This window comes from Channa argus, chromosome 4, assembly GCF_033026475.1.
Source record: "Channa argus isolate prfri chromosome 4, Channa argus male v1.0, whole genome shotgun sequence".
NCBI lineage: Eukaryota > Metazoa > Chordata > Actinopteri > Anabantiformes > Channidae > Channa > Channa argus.
This window is the reverse complement of record NC_090200.1, coordinates 12,570,610-12,593,268: the sequence shown is the minus strand read 5'-3', so window position 1 is coordinate 12,593,268 and position 22,659 is coordinate 12,570,610. Positions and strand designations below refer to the sequence as shown.

Here is a 22,659-nt window from a genome sequence, read left to right as displayed (position 1 = left end):
ATTTGTCAATTGTGTTGTGAAAAATTATATTTCCTTAGCTGGCTATAGATAATGCAGCCTGAAAGATATACCTTTGAATACAGGAATGAACAAATACATTTACAAAATACATGTGAATCCGCAAACACTAGCCATGGTATCAGAGAACCTTTTGAAGTGGATGTAAACGATGCCACAATCAAACAATGTGGAAAAAAGTCCCTATTCTGCTGTAGTACTGCAATAATCAGTAATGGTGAAACATTTACAACAGGTGCAAACTTTGATTAAAACTGTTATTGGTTTCACTCTGGTAAACAGAAAGCGGTGTGTCAGAAGTTGCTGGTCTAGATGCGAGTCAGAAAGCTCAGATTTAGGCTAGCAGGGATCTGAATGGTCTCCAGAGCCACAGAGGAGGGTGTGAAGGGGAGGGTGACAGAGAAGATCTTCTTAGCATCCATCATTAAAGCAGGTGACTCAACTCTGCCCTTTAAAAGTTTCTAAAATAAAATTAAATAAAAAACATTTAGTGAAATAACAGTATTACCAAACAAAGAAGTGAGTATAAAGGTCTGTTCTTGTGATACTTACAAAAACAATTTAACTACTCACTTTAATAGTTGTGATGAAAGTGTTTGGAACCCGTTCTTCAAATTCAATCACTGGGGTGTACAAGTTCAACACTTTTACAATCTGCCAAGAAAAAAATTTTAATAAATAAAATTTTAATTAAAAAATATTACGACACATTTAGATGACCGTACTTTCACTGATACTAGACCTGTTCTGTAGTGAGGGCAGTACACATGTTGCAAATAGCTTGGGCATCTGCATCAGTCTTCTTCTTGATCTGTAGAAGCTGTGCAGCCTGTACAAGAGGCTCCAGAGTTTCCTTGGCTCCACAGTCTGCCAGCTCCCTCTCCATCAGCCACTCCTCCAATTGCCAAACGTTGTACCTGAAGGCAGAGGCAGTAGGTAAACATAAAAATGAAACAGAGATCTCCTATTATCAGTCCTGTGTGACCCCAATTATAAAAATGTAAGATTATGAAATGTAAGAAATAAGCTGAAAACCTGCTTCAAAAAGGGGAGTACTGGCATTGCTTAAAACTAAACCACCTGTTGCTATATGTCTTGAGTTTTCATTTTCAATTTTAAATTATGCACAGTCATTAGGCCATTGGGAGTAATGCATATACTGTTTAATTTTGAATACTTCAGCAATTGGCCTATATAGTTTGAGTCAAAACTAAAAACTTATAATATTCCAGACAAAAAACTGGACTACATATCTAGTGAAATAGAAGAGGAACCCACCATATAAAAATGTTAAGACCCAAATATCCTATGTTGTAGCAATGTTGCCATCAAATCCATACTCCCCTTTCCCTTTAGTTTTAAAGTATAATGTCAATGCCATTGCACCTGATCTGCAGGCCTTTGCTCCAGGAACACATGTCCTTCCGCAGAAGTAGGTGGTTGAGGGTAACTGCACAGATGATGTAAAACAGCTGCTTGACCACCTGCTTAATGAGGTCCGAGTCCATCCCATGCTGACACATGGTGCTGTGAAAGAGGCCAAGACGCTGCAGGAGAACTTCCACTGTAACAGTCGCCTCCTCTAAGAAACTGGTGCTTCTCTTCCTCAGGCCTGTTGGTTTTGACCCTAAAACACCCTGGATCGTCTCGTGCTCCAGCATGCTTGCCACTGCACAAAACGTGCAAACCGTTACACTCAGCTTTCTGAAGAGCACATTATTAGTTATTGTGTAAGTGTGTGTGGTCACCTATTATGGGCTGCAGGATGTCGTCCATGCTTTTGATGAGCTGACGGTAAATCTGAATGGCTAGATCAGCAAAAACCCGCTGATACTCTGACAGTTCAAAGTTGATCAGGCAGTGCTCATTCTGCTTAGTAGTGTTGTGCATCATGAAGACCTACAGTTAACAGATATTTGACAAACATCTAGGGTTAATTGAAGAACCCACACAGCATAGCCATAACCACAACCTCTAAATATTTGTAAGCTTACATCCTCTCCACTGTACTGCTTCAGACAGTGCATTAAGCGACATGTGTTGGATAGCCAGAAAGACACCAATTCAAAGTCATCTCCTCTTTTCTGAAAATAAATTAATTAATTAAAAAAAAACACTCAACAAAATAAATCCACTACACACTTTATTTATACAGATCAAAGCCGTATACTGCACCTTAATTACTCCTTTAATGCTGGTGATGGTAGAATTGAGCAGTGTGCTGATTCTTTGATCATCATTCACACGGTCTGCATATCGTAGGCACATAAAAATGATGTAGGCTGGAAGCCCAGGAATGAAGCTGACTGCTACACCACGAGGCTTCAGATCTAGGAATATAACATTTTAAAAGAAAAAAGGCATGTCCTTTATTTAGGAAATATATTTGCATGAAATTCTGTAATTTGCTTAAGAGCAAACAGGCTGAACATACCTGTGATCACATTCTTAAGCAAGCGGCTCTCATCACCCAGCTTGTACTCCAACAAGCCCTGGTACTCCTTCTCCTTGCGAGTGATATTAACTGCTCTAACAGGAGCATTCATCATGGAGGCATTATTTCTTTCCTGGCTGCTTGCTACACACAGGAAGTACACAATATGAGCAATGACAGGATTAATGCCAGGCTAACTTCATCTAGAAATATACAGTATTGTACAAAGGCAGTTAGTGTCACGTGATTACCATCGTAATCTTCAACTTTTTTCACGTAAAACTTAAGTTGCTTTTTTAACTTGCGGATAGTTTTGTCTTGCTTCTCTTGCTGCTCCATTAGATCCTACAAATTTTGTAAAAAAAAAAAACATATTAAATTAATATCACAGCAAACAAAACATTTATACACAGCCAAGAAAGGTGAATTCTTAAAACTTTGAAGTTAATCAATTTGTAAGGAGTAACAATGTAAAATGTCTGGTCAACAGAAAAGGTAAATAATGATATTAAAAACATTTTCCTAAGTCCAGACCAGGTCAAAGAAATTTGTTTATTTTAAAAGCTGCTCTGCATTGTGAAATTAAAATCATACTAAATAATAAAAGGTAAAGATCTGGCAGTCTAAACAGCCAGTACACAGACCCACCAGATTCTCATTGGTAAGCCGTGTGATCTCGTGCTTCACGGTTGCCTCAATTCGAGCGTCTTGAGGCAGTTGGAGGGTCTGAGTTAACATCTTCTGTTGCTGCTCCTTTTCCTCCTTTAACTTTTTCACCTCATCAAGCAGCTTCTTATATTTCTCATTGTGAACACGTTCCTGCTCCTGCATCTGGCACTCCAGAAGACTGGAGGATGGAGATAATAGTATTCAATATAGCACAAAAAAGCTCAAAAAGATTACAACTGCATTACCTATTTGTCTCTTTTAAGCCTTCATAAGCCAGCCACAGCTCTCCATCTTCATTTAGAGTATGGACGTCGGTGGATCTAAAGAAAGCATGAACATGATGCTCGGTGGAGCATCAGAAAATGAAATGACACGTTCTTTCTGACAGAACTAGAACATTTCTGAATGGTTCCCAAGGTTCAATTTAACCATTTACAGACTTTACCGTATGGGATACAATCTAATACATGTTTTAGTCATACAAGCTAAACTATAAAAGAATTATGAAAAACCAGTAGGAAGTATATCTTTTTCAGTACTTTAATGGTACACTGTGTAAAAAAAACAAAAAAACAAATATAATAATAATAATAATAATAATAATAATAATAATAATAATAATAACAATAACAATAACTAATAATTTCTAGTGATAATTATTTTCACTATTGAGACTTAGACCAAGATGGAAGGCACAAAATTTAAAGATAAATTAACAATAACGAACAAATTAAATGTTTTATCTGATGTATTTTTCTGCATGTGCTCAGTGCACCTGCATCTGCTCAGTGGAATTAGAGAAGCTTTGGAGGCAAGTAGCCTTACCTGTCACCATGAGGGAAGGAGAGAGTCTCACTGAGATCTAATTTCACGCTCCCTCCCAGTGGAGAACCCTAGAGATCATTAGAGATAAATTATTTCTAATAACTGCCAGATACTCATTTTGTCTAAGTCTGCTGATTATTAAAAACCATTCCTACCACAAAAGTAGAAGAATAAAAAGTTTGAATTACTACCTTACCTTATGTTTTAGAGCCTCTTGGCGGACCATGTGTGCCCGGAGAAGCAGCACCTCCTCTTTTCGCATCTCCAACTCCTCATTGGAAGAGTTGAGTTGTTCCAGCAGTGTGTTGTAAGGTAAAGAGCCAGGAGTGGGAGGAAGCAGCTCACTTTTTTCATTAGTCAGAGACTTTCGCAGTTCATCTAGATCCTGTTTTAACTTCTTGTTTGCAGTCTCCAGTTCTTGCCGCTATGACAACATTTAGAGTAACATAAACAATATGTTTTCTAAAGGCATTTTTAATCTATAATTGTTTTGAGGTATACTAATTGGTTGGAACACTATTTGGATTCTTAGTGTACATGCGCCTGGGATGCTGGAAAACCAGGTAATACCTTTAGTGTTTCCAAGTCCAGTTCTGCTCTGCCAACAGTTCTTTGCTCCTCCACCTCCTATATGGGAAAATGTACACATAATTTAAATATTTTTTTCATTCAGTCACAGAAATCAACCAAAAGGCTTATTAATACAAAATACCTCTGCTCTGTCTGGTTCACATTTTTTTCCACCATTAACAAATAAGACTTATATTTAAGTGCATACTTTAGCCTTTTCTTGTTGGGCTTCTTCTCTCTTATCCAGTTGCTGCCACAGTGAGTGTTTCTCCTCCTCCAGCTCCTTTACTCTTCTCTGGAGCTTCAGAAGTATAGGCAGGTTCATTGTGGGCTCTGTCTCATCCTAACAAAGTGCAAATATTGTTTATTATTCTCTTTACAAACTAAGTAGAATGCTGCACTTAAAGGATTATAATATCCCCACAGCTGTAGGTTCCCTGTAAAATTAGCAAATTTAAATATAGTCACCCAGTAAGTATTATATCTCATTTTCATTTCTATTTGTCATATAACGTTTTTAGGTTGCTATACATTAACAGCAGTTTAATATTACCTCTGTCTTTATAGAGCTGTCTTCTTCCTCTGTAGACCCTAAGCTACGACTAAACTCAGACGAGTTACTGCTATAGTTGGAGTCAGTCCTTTTGTGACCAGGTTTGCTTGAACTCTGGTTGAGTGAGAAAAGAGACAACATGTTAAGAAGAAATGACTAGCCAGACATATCATAGATACAATACTTTGATACAATACTTCCATGTCATTTATTTCTATCATCATCATTAAAGAGTATCTGATGCCAACCATAGCCCATTTTAGACATGCACTGGAATTCTGACACCCTCCTGTGTGTGTGAACGCATATGTCCAAGTGAGACGCTGTCAACATTATCTGAACTTTATAGTTTGTGAACGCGTGTGTACAGCACACTGCTCTGTCCTGAATTGTTGAGAGGATTTAACGTAATTGAATGGGTATGTTGATGACATTTCTTTTTTCCAGATGCAGGGCTCCGATGTGCTGTAAGCAAAACCCTATTTCCTACACCCTACGTTTTCTGTGATGTTGTGCGTCCTCTGCTCACTGATCATGCACTGAATTCCAGCAGAGTTTTACACGTGAGAACATGTTACATATGTGAAACGTAACTCTGGACAATGTCCAACATGGATTTTGTCTGACATTGTCGGGAGTTCGTGTGTGAAACAGGCTTAATGTTGACACCTGAAAACTATGTGAACCCACAATACAGTTCCTCACAATGCTTAGGTGCATCTCTTCCTTCAGGTCCTTATGCCTCTCTTCCAGATGCAGGTTATCAATCAGCAGACTTTGGTAGCGTGATCGTTCTTCAGTTAACTCCTTCTCCAGTTGTTTTGTGTTCTCAATGTTGGTTTTAATTTCTAAAACAAAACAGATGCATACATTTATTCTGAAATTAAGAAGTACAAGAGAAATCTGAAGGTTTGGATTAGTACCTGTTAACTGTTTTGCTTGTTCAAGGATTAACGTGTTCAGTTCCTCTTTCTCTGTGTTTAACAAGGTGTTCTTCATATTAAGCTCCTTCACCACCTAATAGAGCAAGGAGGCAAAAATCATGGGTTCTTATTCCTTTGTGGATTTGGGGGAAAAGCCAAAATGAAGGGCTGCTCCATTTTTTACTAAGTTGTTTGGCAACCTTACTGTATTTTCACTATCATCACAGTGCTACTCATACAAATAATGTTAACAATAAATAAAAGTTTGCTAGTAAACTGTAAGACATTTTGGAGGTGTGGCATGCAATATCAAAGACAGTGAGGATACCTATATACCTCAAATTCAAGTCATGTTGCCAGGCAGTCAATTTGGATAGATTCAGGTGACTGTGGTGTAGACCTACTTGTTGTATCTGCTCCTTGTAGACATTTGTCCGTACTTCCAGGTCTTCTTTTTCTCTGCGGGTGTTTTCCAGCTCAAACTGAAGGAATGACAGCTGCTCCAGTAGCGAGGGAAGTGTCTCTGTCTTGGCTTTGGCCTCCTGCTCTAGCTTACGTAGGTTTTCAATCTCCCTGCTCTGTTTCTCTCTCTCCATAGACTGGGTCTTCTCCACAAAATGCAGCCTCTCACTGAGCTCTCTGTTTTCTTTTTGCTGTGGGGGTGGGATACAAACACATGCTGTGCATGTGATTTAACAACTCCCAATGACCCAATGTTCAAAGTTTTTTTGGTAGATTTCAGAGTAAACAACTATCGAATCATCCATGATCTCACAATACTCACCTGCTCATCTATCTTGTGCTGCAACTGCATAATCTTGTTCTCCATGCCAATGTTAAGCTTCTTGAAGTGCTCCACAGACCGCGCCTCAACTTTCAGCTTCTTTAATTCCTTCTTGGCTTTCATGCGACGGACGCAGCTCTGAAGCAAGACGATGGCTGCCACAGTGCGTCTGTATCGCTGCCTAGTTAGCCAGCCTTTTAACCACTTCTGAATGACCACAGCCTTTTTCTCAAACATTAACTGTGGAAGACAAATGTAGGGGTTCATGTTTAAAATGAAATGTATTCATTCTTAAACTGACTGATTCAAGTGCAAATGTATTTTTGTATACTGACAAACTGTATTAACACAGTTTGTCTCAATCCTTCACAAATTCAAATGACACATCTGGGCTTCCTTTGAGTTTATTTTAAAGGAACTTCATTATAAATTCCGTACAAACAAACTCAAAAACACAGGACTGGGTATGCTAATGTTGATACTACCGTATTGTACACACACACACACACACACACACACACACGTATACATATATATATATACGTGTGTGTGTGTGTGTGTGTGTGTGTGTGTGTGTGTGTGTGTGTGTGTGTGTATATATATATATATATATATATATATATATATATATATATCACATGTTGAAAGCATAGGACTATTAGGACAGTGTGAAACAATAACAAAAGTAATTTCTAAAGATCTCTTCTATTAGGCATGATATTACCTTATTGTATTGCTTTCTAGCCATGTAGGCCCTCAGGAAGCACTGAATGATGATAGCTGCAGAGCGCTGCTGCTGGTAACGTTTCTTGGTCATCCACATACGCAGGTTACGCTGAATGAGAACAGCGGCTATGGTTCGTCGCAGAAACTTTACATAGCTGACGAAAACATGTTGAAATATGGTAAAGATATTTCTATTCCCTGGAAAATGTTATTCTGTTGTCTAGCATCCACTCACCAGCGTGCCTGATAACCTCGCACATATCTCTGAATGGTGATGGCAGACGCTCTCATCCTGAGATACTTGCTGCGGGCCAGCCAGCAGCGTATAGTCTTTTGGACGTGGACACAAGCCGTACGCAGCTTGTCAGAACGCAGCTTCTCCAGGTAAGCCACCTGACCAGCCCGGAAGAAGATCTTAGTTTTGCCAAACTGATATTTACTCTGGTCCTAGAAAAGGAAAACAACCAAGTAAACACACACACACACACACACACACACACACACACACAAAACAAACAGACAAAGGATATGTAAATTGCAATATTTTAAAGGGACCGTTAAAGTTGTATTAATTTTGCTATTAACATGGGTATACTTTTACAATTGAGATTGACATACTTGTATTAGTTGTTCCAGGACTTTTTTGCAGGTCTGTTTTCTATCAGGAAGCACATTTTTTTGCTTTATAAGGACCCGGTACCTACTAAAGAATTCATGATAGGTCCATCTGCAATATTCATATAGATAAGACAAGTTGGGTAGATCACTTTTATAACATATAATTGTGTATAAAACAGCCTTTGGGCCTGTGCTCTGTACCAGCTGCTGTTGTTGAGGTGATACCTAGAAGGGAATCCTGCTGCTGAGATCCTGATTGTTTCAAGGATTCCACATGCCCGAAGCTGCTGCACTGCCCTCATAGGATCCAAGCTTTATAATGATTTATAAAAACATCTGTTGTAAATATTTGTGTAATACTCAAGCACATCAACTTGTTGTAGATAATATGTGAAACAAAGACTGAAATCCTCCTCCTCACGTGAATGGAGCTTTCAGGTCATTTGGTTTGATGCAGCGTACATAGTGTGGAGTTGTAGCATTTAGTGTCTCCATCAGCAAATGAAGAGACTGTCGGAACTGAATTTTTAAAAAAAAAGACAAGAACAACCTCTTCAGTAAATAAATATGGAAATACATGAACTGTAAACATATATTACCTGTCATAAATTACCTTGTCCTGTCGGCAACATTGGACAAGAATATTGTACTTCACTGAAAATCTAACAATTGGATTTTGTTCCCCAAGCACATGAGAATTAGGGCTGTGTGCCTCTCCTCTCTTTCTTGGTCTCCTTTTTCCAGTCTATGGAGAGGAGCTTGTGTGTTCTAGGCAATATTTGGTGATGACCCCTGGAAGTTTCTCATCAACCTCCCTGATTATATTTTGTTTGTTGCTTTTGTTGCTCTTTATTCTATCCATCATCCATTCAACCTAGCTGGGTAAGGCAGCCACCCACCCGGTGTCTGGCTCTGTTGAGGGAGGTTTTTTTCCCCCTCCACCATCACAAAGTGCTTCCTCTAGTGGAACTTGTTAGGGTTTCTCTATCTTTCTATAAGGTCTTGGCTTTACTTTATGCCTTGAAATGAGTTTTTTACAATTTGGAATTGAATATATATTTGGTGATTATTTACTCAGTTAAAAGACAACTATATCGAACAATGACCAGCTGACGAAAACATTACACTGAATTTAATCCTCCTTAAGTTATCCACAAAACTGTTTAGTTATGTATTGTCTACAGATGAGAATGGGAACTGCAACTGTGTGACAAACAGCTACACATCACCATATGTCGTGTTTGCTCTTGTAATTGTCTCACCTGCAGGCCAACAGTCTTTTTATTTTCCCTCTGAGTCTGACCGACTCTTCCAATGATGCCAGTAGGCTTGTCTGTAGAATTTGTTGCCTTCTCATCATCCTCAAATAGCTTCAGCAGCAAATCAAACTGAAAACAGAATTTATTCTGTATCAGTATGCCATGATACAAAGTTATCACTGAACAGCAGATGGCAGCATTTTCCATTTACAATATAAAAGTGAGTGGATTTCCTCCAATAGTTATGTTTAACAATTCCAGGTTGTGGGTGGACTTAACACAAAAATACATTTGCTCTTTGCAGTTGACAGTTATATAGTTCTTACTCTGTTAACAACAAAGACACATTTTCATTTACTAGACTTTGATTAGTAACAAACACTTTAACAATATCACCTTGCTGTTTTTCAGCACATTTATCTGCTCCTCATTCACTGTGTCCTTGTTTTTCTCCACAAAGCCCTCACACTGGTACTCCACCTAGACATAAAGAAGTAACTTACAAAGTGTTCGTAGTCTAAAAGAGTAAAGATCATATTCATCTTACAGATTAGACTTGCATGAGTATAGTGAATAATTAATTATTTGTGATAAAAGCCACAAAACTTTTACTTTGCAGACAAATTAATAACAATTTTAGAGATTAGCGTCTTAGTGCTTTTGATTGGAAACCATGAGTCATTTATCCATCCGTCCATTTTCCACACTGCTTTTTTTGTTCAGGCTAAAGGGCAGCTGGAGCCTATCACAGCACACACTGGGTGAAAAGGAGGGTTATACCCTGGACCAGTCATAAATCAAAGGGTAAACCGATTTAGACAAAACACACATACACATTTGCAATTACAGGCAATTTAGAGTTCCCACTTAAACTAATCTGTGAACATCTGGTGTGTGGAAAGACACCTGAACACTAGAAGGAACACATCCAGACAAACATGAAACATGCAAACTCCAAGTAGAATGATCCCAGCCCTATGCTGAAATAGACATTCTTTTTGTGAAACATGCCAACCAGATAAAAACAAATACCTGACATACAACTGTGTTTTATTTATATTTATAAGGTTTATTAAGTACCTTGTCTGCAAAGTGGTGGATGATGAAAGCTCTATTTGATAACCTGGGCTTCTCAAAGTGAGTATTCTGCTTCAATAGGGTGTTGTACAGTTTCTGGGCCCATGTGTCATCACAGCCTTTAGGCATCTATGGAAAGAGGAAGAGGTGACACATCGGTAAAACATGGCCTTACTCAGATTTTTAGTGAGGAAAAAAAAAAAAAAAAAAAAAAAAGGGCCTTTTACCTTGCATTCCTCATCCAGAAGGTCCAGGACCCCGAGCCTCGCCTCAATGAGATTAATGCATGGCTGGTTGTCATAAAAGTCAATCAATGCCCAAGGGATCTTTTCTTTCACGTACTCCTCTTGCTCCAGCTTAAAGACATGCTGGGAGTGAAAGCTAGTGTTATTTATCTGTAGGTTTTGAAAATTAATGTGTTGGGTATGAAATGACACACACCAGGTTGAATTGTTGTTGAAGTTTCTCATTGGCATAATTGATGCAAAACTGTTCAAAGCTGTTGACATCAAATGTTTCAAACCTAAAACAAAAATCCTGAATTAAATTAAACCAACATGTCTGATTATCAGTTGAACATAAAGAGCACACAGACAACCATGAAGAAAACCTACCCATAAATGTCAAGCACGCCAATGAAACAGTGTTGTTTTGCTCCAGATTGTAACGCACTGTTTATACGGCCCACAATCCATCGGAAGAGTCTGGCATAGATGTGTTTAGCCAGAGCATCACGGCCATTGATAGCATTCATTTTGGAGACAGACTTGACATACGTTTCTGTGGTCGTCTTGAGTTTTCTATGACATAACCAGTGGGCCATTTCTTCACAGGGCACCCCCATCAACTCACAAAACACTATCAGGTTGACATTATCTAGCTGGAAATACATTAACAATAATCTTAGACAGGTCGAGCTACATAGCCTCAATACAGCCCAAAAACATAAAATTATGTATTGTATACCAAATACTTCCCTGTCGTTTTCAGGATTAATCAATATTTACCGAGATGCTGCTTCTGTCTGCTGTCTGATCTTTCACCTCCACATTACTAAGATGGAGAATAGCTGCAAGAATTTGGTAAATTTCTTTTTGATCACATTCAGCAATTCCTACAAAAAAAAAAGAAAGAATGAAAAAGTAAATCTATAAATCATCATGCATATGTACACTATAGTCATCCAAACATGTACATGCAAACCTCATTATAATGCACCCAGTACTCACCTAGAAGTGAGAAAGCCCTCCTTGTTTTACGCATCTCTTTGGCATCATCAACTCCATCTATAATGGGGCTCTGACCCTGGTTAGCATAGTGGAAGTCATCTGCGCAACCTTTAAACATTAATCACATAAACATTCTACTAATATAGACTGTAAAAACACCTTTTGCAACTATGAATTGTGCTAAAGGGAAAACTGACTTGCATACCTAACTTAAAGGCTTTGAACTCTGGTAAATCTGAAGAGGCACAGAGCTGGTAGAATATATGATAGTTCCTTTCTCTGTGGGCCTAAAATAGTGCAAACAGACGTAAAATGTGAATTATGTAAATTAAACAAGTACTGCAAACACTGTGTAAAACTGATAGCCCTTTTGACTGTAGAAGCATTTATGAACTGCTAGCACATCGCTGAACCCAAGCTAATACAGAAACAAAAATCAAATTTTGCCTTGAAATAAAATATGAGCTTAACAAAGCCCATATGTTCTCATCTTCCTGAGTCATTCCCCTGCCAGGCTAAATTTGGGGCTACTGATGTTTCATATTAGATTGCTAGGATAAACATATGTTACATTTAGCTGTCCCTAAGTGTTTTAAATTGATTGATAAGAGAGACTGATAAGAAAAAGACACATTCAGACATGAAAGATAATTACCTAAAGACATGCAAGTTAAATCCACAGCAATGCAAATTACCTGAAACACAACTCTAGACTTTTCCAGTAAGTATGTTCTCATGTTAGCCCCAATAATACAATGCTTCTTGTCAAATCCAATCTCAATGTACTTCCCAAAGCGACTGCTGTTGTCATTCCTTGTTGTTTTGGCATTCCCAAAGGCCTAAACACATACATAAATGTATTGGTAACCCTTTCATTTGTGAAAATTATTATTAATTTTCTGACAGCAATAAAGGTTACCTCCATGATGGGGTTGGAAGCTAGAACTCGTTCCTCAACACTGGCCTCACCTGAGGAGCAGCTGACTGTGGCAAAGTAACGCATAGCATACTTAGCAGAGACGGTTTTGCCAGCCCCAGACTCACCACTCACTATGATAGATTGGTTTCTTTCATCTCTGCATTAAAATAAAAAACATACAAACTGAATTTTAGCTCCAACAAATGAAGGGAATCACCATAAAAGAAAGTGAAATTTTTATATGCTTAAAATTCTTAAATGTGAGATGTAAAGTATTAAAAAAAAAACCTGGCCATCTGTTTGTATGCTTCCTCTGCAACTGCAAATATATGGGGGTCCATGTCCCCCATGTTCTGCCCTCTGTAGGCATTAATGATTTCATTTTCATAAATAGGCAGACTCTCATAAGGATTGATGGCAACCAGGATAATTCCTAAAAACAAAGAGAAAATATGTCAGTTACTGTAGATCCTACTAAAATAACAAAAATATGCTATTTGAGAATATTTCAAAGAAATATGAATTCTAGATGTAGTTGCTTTGTGTGCTTTTATGGCAAATGTGTGTAGAACGTTTCAGTCTGTGTTCCTTCAACAGCAGCTTCTACCACAACAATTAGCAAAATGTAAAGTGGATTATGTTGGAGCGTACAATAAGCAGGGCTCCAAAGTCTGCAGTGACAGAGATAGTGTGAGTCAAAGGATATGACGCTTATTACCACAGTATGTGTAAATCAGCTTGGAGTCAACAAAGCGCACTTTAAGGTTGTGCAGCACTGCTGGCTCATTGAGGTAGCTAAGACCTGTGAGATCATTTTCTGCAACCAGGATGTTAGGGTTTCTCAGTGGTGGTAGATTGTTGGTTCGGGGGTCTATTTTGTATTGCACATCCTTAAAAAAAAGACACAAAAAGTTAGCTTTGAGTACTTATAGTATTGGTTCCTTTCAAAACAAAAATATATGCGTCAGTTCTACATCAAGTTAACGCTATCAACAACTGTGCTTGGCTTCTTCATGTTCACTCATGATAATACTTTTGCCTTATTTCCATACCTACAGTGCATGCCCAAACTCGACATCACAGCTGCAGGTAGCAACAATGCTGAGTGAAAAATGTTCAACTACAGGGCACAGACATTTTCATCTACCTATTCTGAAGCCACCCAATATGATTTTGTATACCAAGTTTGAGGAGTTGCAAACAGAGACATGTAGTATTTGGCTTGACTGGAAATCGATGTGCATTTATCAAACACCACAGCTGCCTCAAATAATCTCACAGCACTGAGAGGTTTATGAGACTCCACTGCCAGTATTCTGACAGTATAAGAAATGTTTTCATGGCTGTCTGACAAACCACCACACACCCATATCCATCTCATTCCCCATTTCTGCCTGTATGTAGCATTTCTCTGCCTCACCGTGCCATCATCCAGCCGCAGAGACAGGGTTTGGTCGCCAAGAGTATAATCTTTGATAAGCTCCGCTGACTTCCACACCTCTGCTGCATCTGGGATCCATACACGGGCATACTGATGGACAAAGGACAAACGGGTCAGAGCCATTCAACTACTGCACTTACAGTAAAAAAAGGATTTTTATACCAATCTAGAGCAAAACAAATGCAACTTAGTAGCCGTGCGTATAACGTTAATGAGGATGAATACCATACATTGCAAGTAGCCCATAGTTTAAAAAAACAGTACAGGAAGATTAAAAAAGCAACAAAAAAAGTTCAGAAGCCTGAATGAGCAAAGCACTATTCATGACGGAAAAAGTTAGCTAACTCAGAGGAAACCGGCGAATGAGCTGGACAACCGCCACAGTTGAACTAAGGCTAATGTAATAATCCTACCTTGCAGTAAAGTTCAGAAGTTGTCATGTCTTTGCACTCGCTCAGAAAGTCCCCAGAAACTTTCTATGCCGGCAGAGACAAGGGTCAAACATTTTACTGATTCCCAGAGGATAAAAACATGAACTCTGAGATCCTCTCCTGAACTGAGCTCCGTGCCTTTCAGCCGAGTGGAGGATTCAACTACTAGGTGAACAGTTGTCACTCAGCTCCGCGTGCTTAGGCACGTTTTGTTCTAGCGCGTCTTGCGTGCCTCCCAGTGGCCAACACGCCTATGACAACTACAGCCAGCCAGCCAGGAGGAGGATGAGGAGGAGGCCATGGTGGCGATGGAAACATTACCCCCATAATTATACAACGGTGGAAAATCCCACCCAGTGGTGGGAAGAAATTAAGTAGTTACATTTGTGCAAGTACTGTTCTTGTACACTTTTGACGTAGGACGTCACGTACTTGAGTATCTAAATTTTATGTACAATTACTTCTTACTATATTAGATGTAAATATTGTACTTTTATACTACACTACACTTATAAAGACGACCAAGGACACAAGAATCTTTGTTGTCATTTCACAGTTTATACTTTTACAGTAGTGGGCCACACATGATGACGAGATGATGATGAGAGAAGTACTTTGGCTCTAAGCTTGTACATCTAAGATAATTTGAAAAAATGATAGTGAAAGTCTATCATAAAAGGAAGGTGATTAAAAAAATGGTCATATACAGAATATAAATATCAATAGTTCAAAGGGGATCAGATGACCTCATTGTTACAGCTGCATTTCTGGATCATAGTGTGGCAGTTTTAGTTACACCACAGATGCATTTTCAGAGACATAAGGCTGGCAAATACATTATGAAGACCATCAACATCAATTGTACTTTTTATCAGTAACTCTGCTGATGATCAATTAAATTTATTTGTAGCATATTTTCTACTTTTGTACATTAAGTATTGGTGGTGGTGGGAAGTAAAGACCATCCCTTCATCCATGGTTAGGGTGTCACTTGATTAAGACGAGTAAGAGTAAAGAATAATTGCTATGGAGGAATTAAACAAAGAATTATGGACTAATCCCCTAAAAAATTACATTAACATGTTTTGCCAAACAGGCAGTCTCCAAGAAAAAATACAAAAACAATTTTAAACTCAATGTATATCCCACCCCAAACTCATCAGCATATATAATGCACAATATATTTACTTTAGCAACATAAGCTGCTTCTTATTAGCGCAAAAACAAGGCTTCTGTTAATGCAAATAATTTTGTTGGTTGTTAATAATCAAGTCTAAAGAAATTCAGTGACACATTAAATGTAATAATTATAAGATATTAGGCGAACCCTTTATTTACAAAACAAATGGCACAGTGTAAGTGCACAATCCATGCGCACACACACACACACTCCAAACATGTTAAGGGAATTTCTTCCAGGGTAATTTCAGTCAGACAGTGTCAAACATTTCAGGCAAGATTCACAACCAAGATTCTCACTGGGAGCAAATATTGCTCAAGAGAAACAGCGGTTCATTACGTTTAAGGCCATTTTAGAAGTCAGGATGAGATGGAAACGAGCAGCAAATCTTGGCAAACCAATGTCACTAAAATTAATTACAATAAAATTGTTTACAATGTGTGTGCATGTGTACTTAACTTCAACACAGATTCAAACAACTTCACAGTGATTACAATCAAAGATTAGAAAAATAAGCAGGATTACTTCAACTTTTTACTATTTAAACAGACACCCCCCCATATGAGCAGATGAACACTCAAAACCATTTAAAACTAAAGGCATACCTGCAAATTTCACTTCGACTTCATACATACATCAATGCAAAATATTTTTTCTGTCTGTGGTCATAATACAAGTATTTTTGTAATTATGAAAAATGTGGAAGATGACTTTGTACTGATGAAAACAACTCCTGCACGGGCATTTCAATCACTGTATAGTGGAAACTGTATGGAGGCATATGCTTAAAAGTAAAAAATATCCTGAAAAAAGTATTACCATCAATCCATGTTTTGTACTGTAATATCATTTACAGAAATGAGTAACTATTTTGTGATCTTAATTTCTTGAGGATCATGTACTATACTCACTGATAATTCAGAGCCTGACAGATGCCAATTTTTCAAGTATTTGGGTTGGTACATTACTTGTTCTTAGACAATACACAAAAAAGTGAAAATAACCAAAAGAAATGCAAACGGCAGGTAGATATGAACTGGAGATTGGATAGTAACAAAAAACAGTAAACATGAAACGATCAACCAGCAAGTTTGCTAGTCACAATTGAAGTCTTTCTTTGAGGCAAGTCCTGAGGTGTTGGGATGTGTCCTCCTGTGATCTCAGTCTTCTCTGTTGGGGCTGATGGAAGCTGTTTGTTCTTAATTTTTGCCTTGGCCATGTTGTAGTCTCCAGAGTCAAAATACTTTGGCTGTACAAAAAGAAATAAATTGAGAATAGTATAAGACTGGTATTCTTAAGAACAGGATGTAGTATTTGGGCTCAACGCACCCCTTTCTGAAGCCGTTTCCTGAGAAAATCAGAGCCTCCGGGTTTAGCTCCAAGGTTAGGATACCTGGCCTTCAGTTTGGCCTCCTCTGCTTTCTCTGGACTCATTACTTTGTCATCCATTTCCTGTTAAAAGAGCACAGAGTGTATGGATGGCCAATGATCCACTCCCGTGTTGATTATTTTACTGTATATTTTGCATAATACGCAAGCTCCGCATGAAGAACTCCAACCGATGTTTGCACTAGAATTCATATTTTAACTTAATTTAGCATGTTTAGCAACATTATTAGCGAATTGTGGCTAAGCTGTCGGTATACTTTATTAAGACAGCCTGGTGGTAGAGCAAAACTATCTTTTGTTATTCTTTTAATTGACTATTAATGGCAGCTACTTGGCTAACTGGTTTGCAGTAGCATCGTTGATGCCAGTAGCTAAAAGCGGCTACTGGCTAACTAGCTTGCTGCTAGCCGTCTGCTAATTTACCAGATTTCGACGAGCTACAAACGTTGGAGAACTACTTCATATTTGCAGTTCATCTCTATATTTTACCTGCTGTTCCTCTGCAGTCCTTGTTCCTTCAACTTCTTCAGACATAATTGTATATGGTCCCTAGTTGGCTAACAAAACTGTGGATGTAGCCTTCCAACTTACTGTTGTGGAAGATGAAGAATACTAGTGTCAGCGACAAGGCGGGCTACAGCAGCAGCCTGTCCAGCAACAGACCGATTAATCGATGCCAGAGACGGATCAGCTCAATGTATGTGACAATAGGGTTCTTACTAGGCGTGTTCCAATATTTATAATTTCTAGAACGTGGATTAAACGCGTGCTCTTATAACTCATATGGGCAATAATGTTTAAATATATAAACTAAGAGTGTTGTGAATAACAACACAGGTCGAGAAGATGTTCTTAGAAAACACCTGTGGGGCGACTATGGCACAGGAAGGTATAGCGGTTGTCCACCAATCTCACAGTTGTTGGTTCAATCCCCGGCTCCTCCGGTCACATGTCGAAGTGTCCTTGAGCAAGACACTGAACCCCAACTTGGTTGCTCCCAGTGAGTGTTGGCCAGCTGTATAGCAGCTCCCCCATCGGTGTGTGATTGTGAGTGTGAATGGGTGAATAAGAAGCACTGTAAAGCGCTTTGAGTTCCAATAGGTAGAAAAGCACTATATAAGTGTAGACCATTTACCTGCTCTTCTAATATGAATATTTTAAACTCCCACTTTAGTTTCCATAGACATAGGTAAAAATGACATTAAAACATGTATGGCATTAAAATGTACAAGAACAATCTTATCAGCCAATTCATTTCTAAGGGTTTCGACAAAGTGTGTGTTGGGATCTTTAATATAAAATATCTCTTGTGGCAGGCTCTTGTCAATTACATGTATGATGCACATTTATTCGTAAATTTAAAAGGTTTATCAGCAAAATGTACATGCAACAAAAACAATATGCCATACTGTTCCTCTAAATTCTAACAAAAAAGCATTCAACAATGTAATTCATGCAGTAAATGTCAAAGAAAAAAGGGGACAGGGAAAAGCAATTTCCAAGGTTTTTTTTTCCACTTTAATATTTTATCCAATAATGTAAATCATTTTACTATGCAATATGATAGAGTAGTCTTACCAGCCCCAACAAAAAATAAAAAAACTGGGTGATGTGGTTAATTGCTACTACTTTAGAGGCAGATTATTGTTAGGTCAATGCTTTCAGTTCTTAAACAGCAATTAAAACAAAGCAATATGTTAATGTGTATAATGTGTGTCTAACCATTTGGAATTTAAATTCCAAGAACAGTACAATTTAACAAAAGGCCAACTTGCTTTCGAGTTTCCTGACACAAAAAGAAACCCTTCAGCATAAGATTAGATATCTTCATCCCCCATGTCGACATCCTCTTGTAATTTCTGCACCATTTTGTCTTCCATTTGTTTCGCCTTTCCTGTAACACAGAACAGGAGCAAAACATTTCTTAGCAGCACTATTTATGTGGCATTTTAATATTTTCCCTATTTGTCTCAATTTAACTGAAAAATATCCATAAACTCCACCGTAAAAGCAGAGATTTACTTTTACCCATCCCTATTATGAAGGAAGAAGCATGACAACTTCTGTTGATTGCCCATGTTGATCTTTTTCAATGTACCAAGCTACATTATCAACCTATTATTATATCATAAAAGGGTGTGGGCCCCAACCTAAAAAAAGTGTATATCAAACTAATGTTAACGTAATATTATGAACTGTGCCAATTCTTGATTCTGATGCTTTACCTGCATGTGGCGCTTTGATGAGGTGAATATTTTTCTTCACTTCGTTGATGGCCTCCTCCTTCTCTAACTGTTTACCCTTCTTTAATCTTTAGTGGTGACAAAAACAAAGATGTAAAGTAAAGATGAGGCAAACACTGGTTTTTAAATTCTGCAAAAATTGTATTTCTCACATAATAAACATCAGATACAAGATGCATTTATGCTTAAACATTCACACAAATAAAGGCTCACCTGTTCATTATAAATCTTGCCTGTCGTTTCCGTTTGATTTCCTCCACCTTCTTCATTGCTTCCACTATAGAAGAGATTTGTGAAAGATAATTATTCCGCTCATAAATTAAATATGTTTTGAGAGAAAATGATTTCTAGAAATATATGTACCTGTCTTGTCCCACAGCTCCCTGTTATATTTAACAGGAATGTTTCTGCGTTTTTCAAACTCCAGAGAGTTATCCTGAAAAAAGGGTGTTGTTGGTTAAGTGACAGTAAAACAAACACATGCACGCTGAGATTGTACTCCACAGGTAATCAGCTCACCACTGTCAACTCCTTTCCTGATGCCTTTCTGAATGCTTTGGTCCATCTTGTTTTTCTTGGATTACGCTTCTTCTTGAAGTTTCTGTGGCATTTTGATTTGCAGAATCTGAATGTCTGTATTTATTTTAAAAAAGACAGGAAAAACAGTTAATTTAAAATCAATAAGAAATGATAGGGTTTTGAATGGATGTGAACAGGTAGATTAGAAGAATTTGGGATTGTAGAATTAGAGAAATATTTCACATAAAATATTTCAAATTCGATTTGCTGAATGCTACAAGCTCTCTACCTATATTATGCATTACATTCCAGTTTATTCATCACAGCACTAAAAGAGAGCAAGTGCAATTTTCTACAATGAAATATCTTACTTTGTACATGATGTACACTGGTTTCATTTCAATTTTCACTAAATATAATTTACTGTATGACATATTCTAAAAAAATGAATTAAAAAATGTCAAAAGTTTTTCATTTAAACCTTGCATTAATAGTAATTGCAAACTTCTGTTTAACTAAACTAAATTCTGCTTTACCGGCTTAACATCTAGTTTGGTACTGTACAATTATTTGCAATAAACCTAAAAATGATTTCAAGCTTTTGTTTAATAACAAACTAAAAATGTACTACTCTACTAAACTCATTAAAAAGAGTAAAGGGGTTTAAAAAGTTGTTTAACTAACTTTATATATTTGTTGTCTTTGTGGCAGTTTAGAAAATACTCAACGTTTCTACTCAGTTATAATTAGACTTACCAGACTTAATTAACTTTATATATTTGTTGTCTTTGTGGCAGTGAAGAAAATATTCAACGTTTCTACTCAGTTATAATTAGACGTACCACTTGTGCTACAAGTTAAAAGTAAAAGTACTCATTATGCTGAATGACCTGAGTATATCTGATGCATCAATGTGTGTAGTAGCTACTGGTGAAGCTGGTAAATGTAAAGATCACTTTTATGAACTGTGGTTTATATTAATCTATACTAATTCCTTATATTAAATTAGTTGATATTTATTTTTAATGTGTGTGTATGCTTATGATGATAATGTTTCAGGGTTGCCAAACAATCTGGACAAAGTTTTATCACGACGCTTTCTCATCCTTAACAATTCAAAGCCTGACGGATCAATAGCATTTTGTTTAGAACTAGCTGTTTATGGTTTATCCACAGACCACAGAGGGCGCAATTACTCCGTTAGCCGAAACTGAGGCCCCGTAAACGTTAGTTAAATGTCCGGGATCACTAGCTACATTCTTATTTAGTTTGGTAAAAGGCATCGTAGATCTAACGTTTAAACTAAAAAGTAACCACGTATTTAAACAATACACTGTCCTCTTACCGCTGAATTATTTACTGTCTGTCAGTTATTGAAAGCCTGTCTGATCCCACGTGAGCCAATCTAGCACGTTATATTAGCACACTAGCATGAACCAGCTACCTAACGGGGCACTGGCAGTCAACGACTATCTCCTCTTAAAGTTCAGCAAATATCAGGTGAGAGGTGTTATTACCTTACAGTCGTTCCGTACAAACATTACTCCATGTCCGGGGTACACCGGCCCCGAGCAGAAATAACACTTTTCGATGCGCATTTTCGCAGCAGAAGTGCTGCGTGCGACACTGACAAAAACAAGACCGCCCCTTCGCTTCTTCTTCCGGTTGTCAGCGCGCAGCTAACGCTGCTACGGGAGATTCATTAGTGACTCCTGCTGGAGCCACGTTTACACACTGTAAAATGACTAAAGGTCGAACAGCATTGAACTTCAACGCTTTGCAAACCTCTCACCTCATGCTGAAAATTGTACACTTTTTTAAGTTTTCATTTAAACTGCTTTTAATAGTTTTGTTCTAGTTTATTTTTATTTCATTACAGAAACATTTATATCCGAGTGGCCTTTTTCTTTAGCTGTTAAATGTATCCTAAAATGCAGGAAAGAATTGATAAGACAGGTGGAGGTGGCTTTATTTTGATGTTTTATTTTATTTATTCACATAACTTATTATTTGCTCAATACTGCATGATTTGTTCCTTTGCCCATTTTCAGTATCACGATAGATGAGAATCAGGAAAAGGACCAGCTTTGGTTTGAAATGGGGTTGGAAAGGTTAGGTTCTACAAATCTGTTTATAATCATTTGTTCACTGTTGCCCATAAGGTTGGAATTAAATATTTTTTTCCTCTCCTCATGAAATTATTGTGACAATGTAATTCTTTCTTGGTAGATAAAGTGTATATCTTCTCAAAACATTATTGATCAATCTCTTCCAGAAACGTCACAGTGAAAATTAAAACACTATTAACCCTTACAAAAATGAAGAATGTGTCTGATAACAAACTTTTTTCCAACTTATTAAGCAACCGTGTATTTGCATTAATGTTTGTATTTGTGTATATAAAAAGTATCATTATTATTGCACATTTACAATATCTCTATAGATTATTTACACATTTATAAAAACATATGTTTTTGAGTTCATTCTCTACATTGACTTTTTCAGATATGTTTGACTTGTTATTGCATTATGAATGTATTTAGATATGCTGGGAAACATACCTAAAATAATACCCGTGTTTTGTTTTGTCTTTGTTTTATTAAAAAATCGTTTGTACTGAGATTATTTACTTAAAATGTATAATTATGTATTACTCAATCAATATGACTTATTTTATTATTACTATTATTGCTAATTTATTACTGAATACTACCACCTCAACACACACAACGTTTGTGAATCCACTTCAAAAATCGTAACTCTCTAATAAATACATCAGAGAAAATAATTTCACATCATACACACACTATATACTGTACTGATATACCAAATCAGACAACATGTAACACAAA

The 22,659-nt window shown here is 37.4% G+C and overlaps 3 protein-coding genes across 4 annotated transcripts; all 3 read right to left on the bottom strand.

Annotated features, from left to right (window-relative positions):
- Nucleotides 1–163: 163 nt before the first annotated feature.
- On the bottom strand, nt 164–14,640 carry LOC137125054 (unconventional myosin-Va-like). Of its 2 annotated transcripts, XM_067499951.1 has the most exons (40): nt 14,459–14,640; nt 14,025–14,135; nt 13,323–13,494; nt 12,893–13,037; nt 12,605–12,761; nt 12,381–12,524; nt 11,891–11,972; nt 11,686–11,793; nt 11,464–11,570; nt 11,071–11,336; nt 10,898–10,979; nt 10,684–10,824; nt 10,460–10,585; nt 9,776–9,859; nt 9,383–9,508; nt 8,542–8,639; nt 8,346–8,432; nt 8,121–8,229; nt 7,738–7,949; nt 7,501–7,657; nt 6,777–7,016; nt 6,397–6,645; nt 5,993–6,086; nt 5,775–5,917; nt 5,070–5,183; nt 4,725–4,859; nt 4,517–4,573; nt 4,143–4,370; nt 3,947–4,014; nt 3,367–3,441; nt 3,101–3,299; nt 2,704–2,797; nt 2,453–2,596; nt 2,194–2,348; nt 2,013–2,102; nt 1,767–1,917; nt 1,405–1,687; nt 761–935; nt 592–672; nt 164–479 (listed from the first exon to the last, which is right to left on the bottom strand). In XM_067499951.1, exons 1-40 carry the CDS (start codon nt 14,483–14,485, stop codon nt 327–329), a joined length of 5,469 nt encoding a protein of 1,822 aa, XP_067356052.1. In that variant the 5' UTR covers nt 14,486–14,640; the 3' UTR covers nt 164–326. The 2 variants fall into 2 exon arrangements, with proteins under 2 accessions (XP_067356052.1, XP_067356051.1); XM_067499950.1 differs by lacking the exon at nt 14,459–14,640 and having other exon boundaries at nt 14,025–14,168.
- A 1,135-nt stretch (nt 14,641–15,775) lies between these two features.
- arpp19b (cAMP-regulated phosphoprotein 19b) lies at nt 15,776–17,693 on the bottom strand. The gene is made up of 3 exons (XM_067500049.1): nt 17,535–17,693; nt 16,986–17,108; nt 15,776–16,905 (listed from the first exon to the last, which is right to left on the bottom strand). The coding sequence occupies exons 1-3, from the start codon at nt 17,577–17,579 to the stop codon at nt 16,735–16,737; spliced, it is 339 nt and encodes a 112-aa protein (XP_067356150.1). The 5' UTR covers nt 17,580–17,693; the 3' UTR covers nt 15,776–16,734.
- An 847-nt stretch (nt 17,694–18,540) lies between these two features.
- Nucleotides 18,541–21,471, bottom strand: rsl24d1 (ribosomal L24 domain containing 1). The gene is made up of 6 exons (XM_067500048.1): nt 21,325–21,471; nt 19,808–19,921; nt 19,652–19,724; nt 19,502–19,565; nt 19,271–19,356; nt 18,541–18,939 (listed from the first exon to the last, which is right to left on the bottom strand). Exons 1-6 carry the CDS (start codon nt 21,403–21,405, stop codon nt 18,863–18,865), a joined length of 495 nt encoding a protein of 164 aa, XP_067356149.1. The 5' UTR covers nt 21,406–21,471; the 3' UTR covers nt 18,541–18,862.
- Between the last annotated feature and the right edge of the window lie 1,188 nt (nt 21,472–22,659).

Coding starts and splice junctions, on each gene's coding strand:
- LOC137125054 (XM_067499950.1), bottom strand. CDS start 14,168: ATGGCTCTGACCCGTTTGTCCTTTGTCCATCAGTATGCCCGTGTATGG. Junction 11,973..12,380: donor AGTCTAGAGTTGTGTTTCAG/GTAATTTGCATT, acceptor GCACTATTTTAG/GCCCACAGAGAAAGGAACTA. Junction 5,918..5,992: donor ACAAGCAAAACAGTTAACAG/GTACTAATCCAA, acceptor GTTTTGTTTTAG/AAATTAAAACCAACATTGAG.
- arpp19b (XM_067500049.1), bottom strand. CDS start 17,579: ATGTCTGAAGAAGTTGAAGGAACAAGGACTGCAGAGGAACAGCAG. Junction 17,109..17,534: donor GGACTGCAGAGGAACAGCAG/GTAAAATATAGA, acceptor CTCTTTTAACAG/GAAATGGATGACAAAGTAAT. Junction 16,906..16,985: donor GGAAACGGCTTCAGAAAGGG/GTGCGTTGAGCC, acceptor CTTTTTGTACAG/CCAAAGTATTTTGACTCTGG.
- rsl24d1 (XM_067500048.1), bottom strand. CDS start 21,405: ATGCGCATCGAAAAGTGTTATTTCTGCTCGGGGCCGGTGTACCCCGGA. Junction 19,725..19,807: donor CAGGAAAGGAGTTGACAGTG/GTGAGCTGATTA, acceptor CCCTTTTTTCAG/GATAACTCTCTGGAGTTTGA. Junction 19,566..19,651: donor GGAGCTGTGGGACAAGACAG/GTACATATATTT, acceptor TCTCTTCTATAG/TGGAAGCAATGAAGAAGGTG.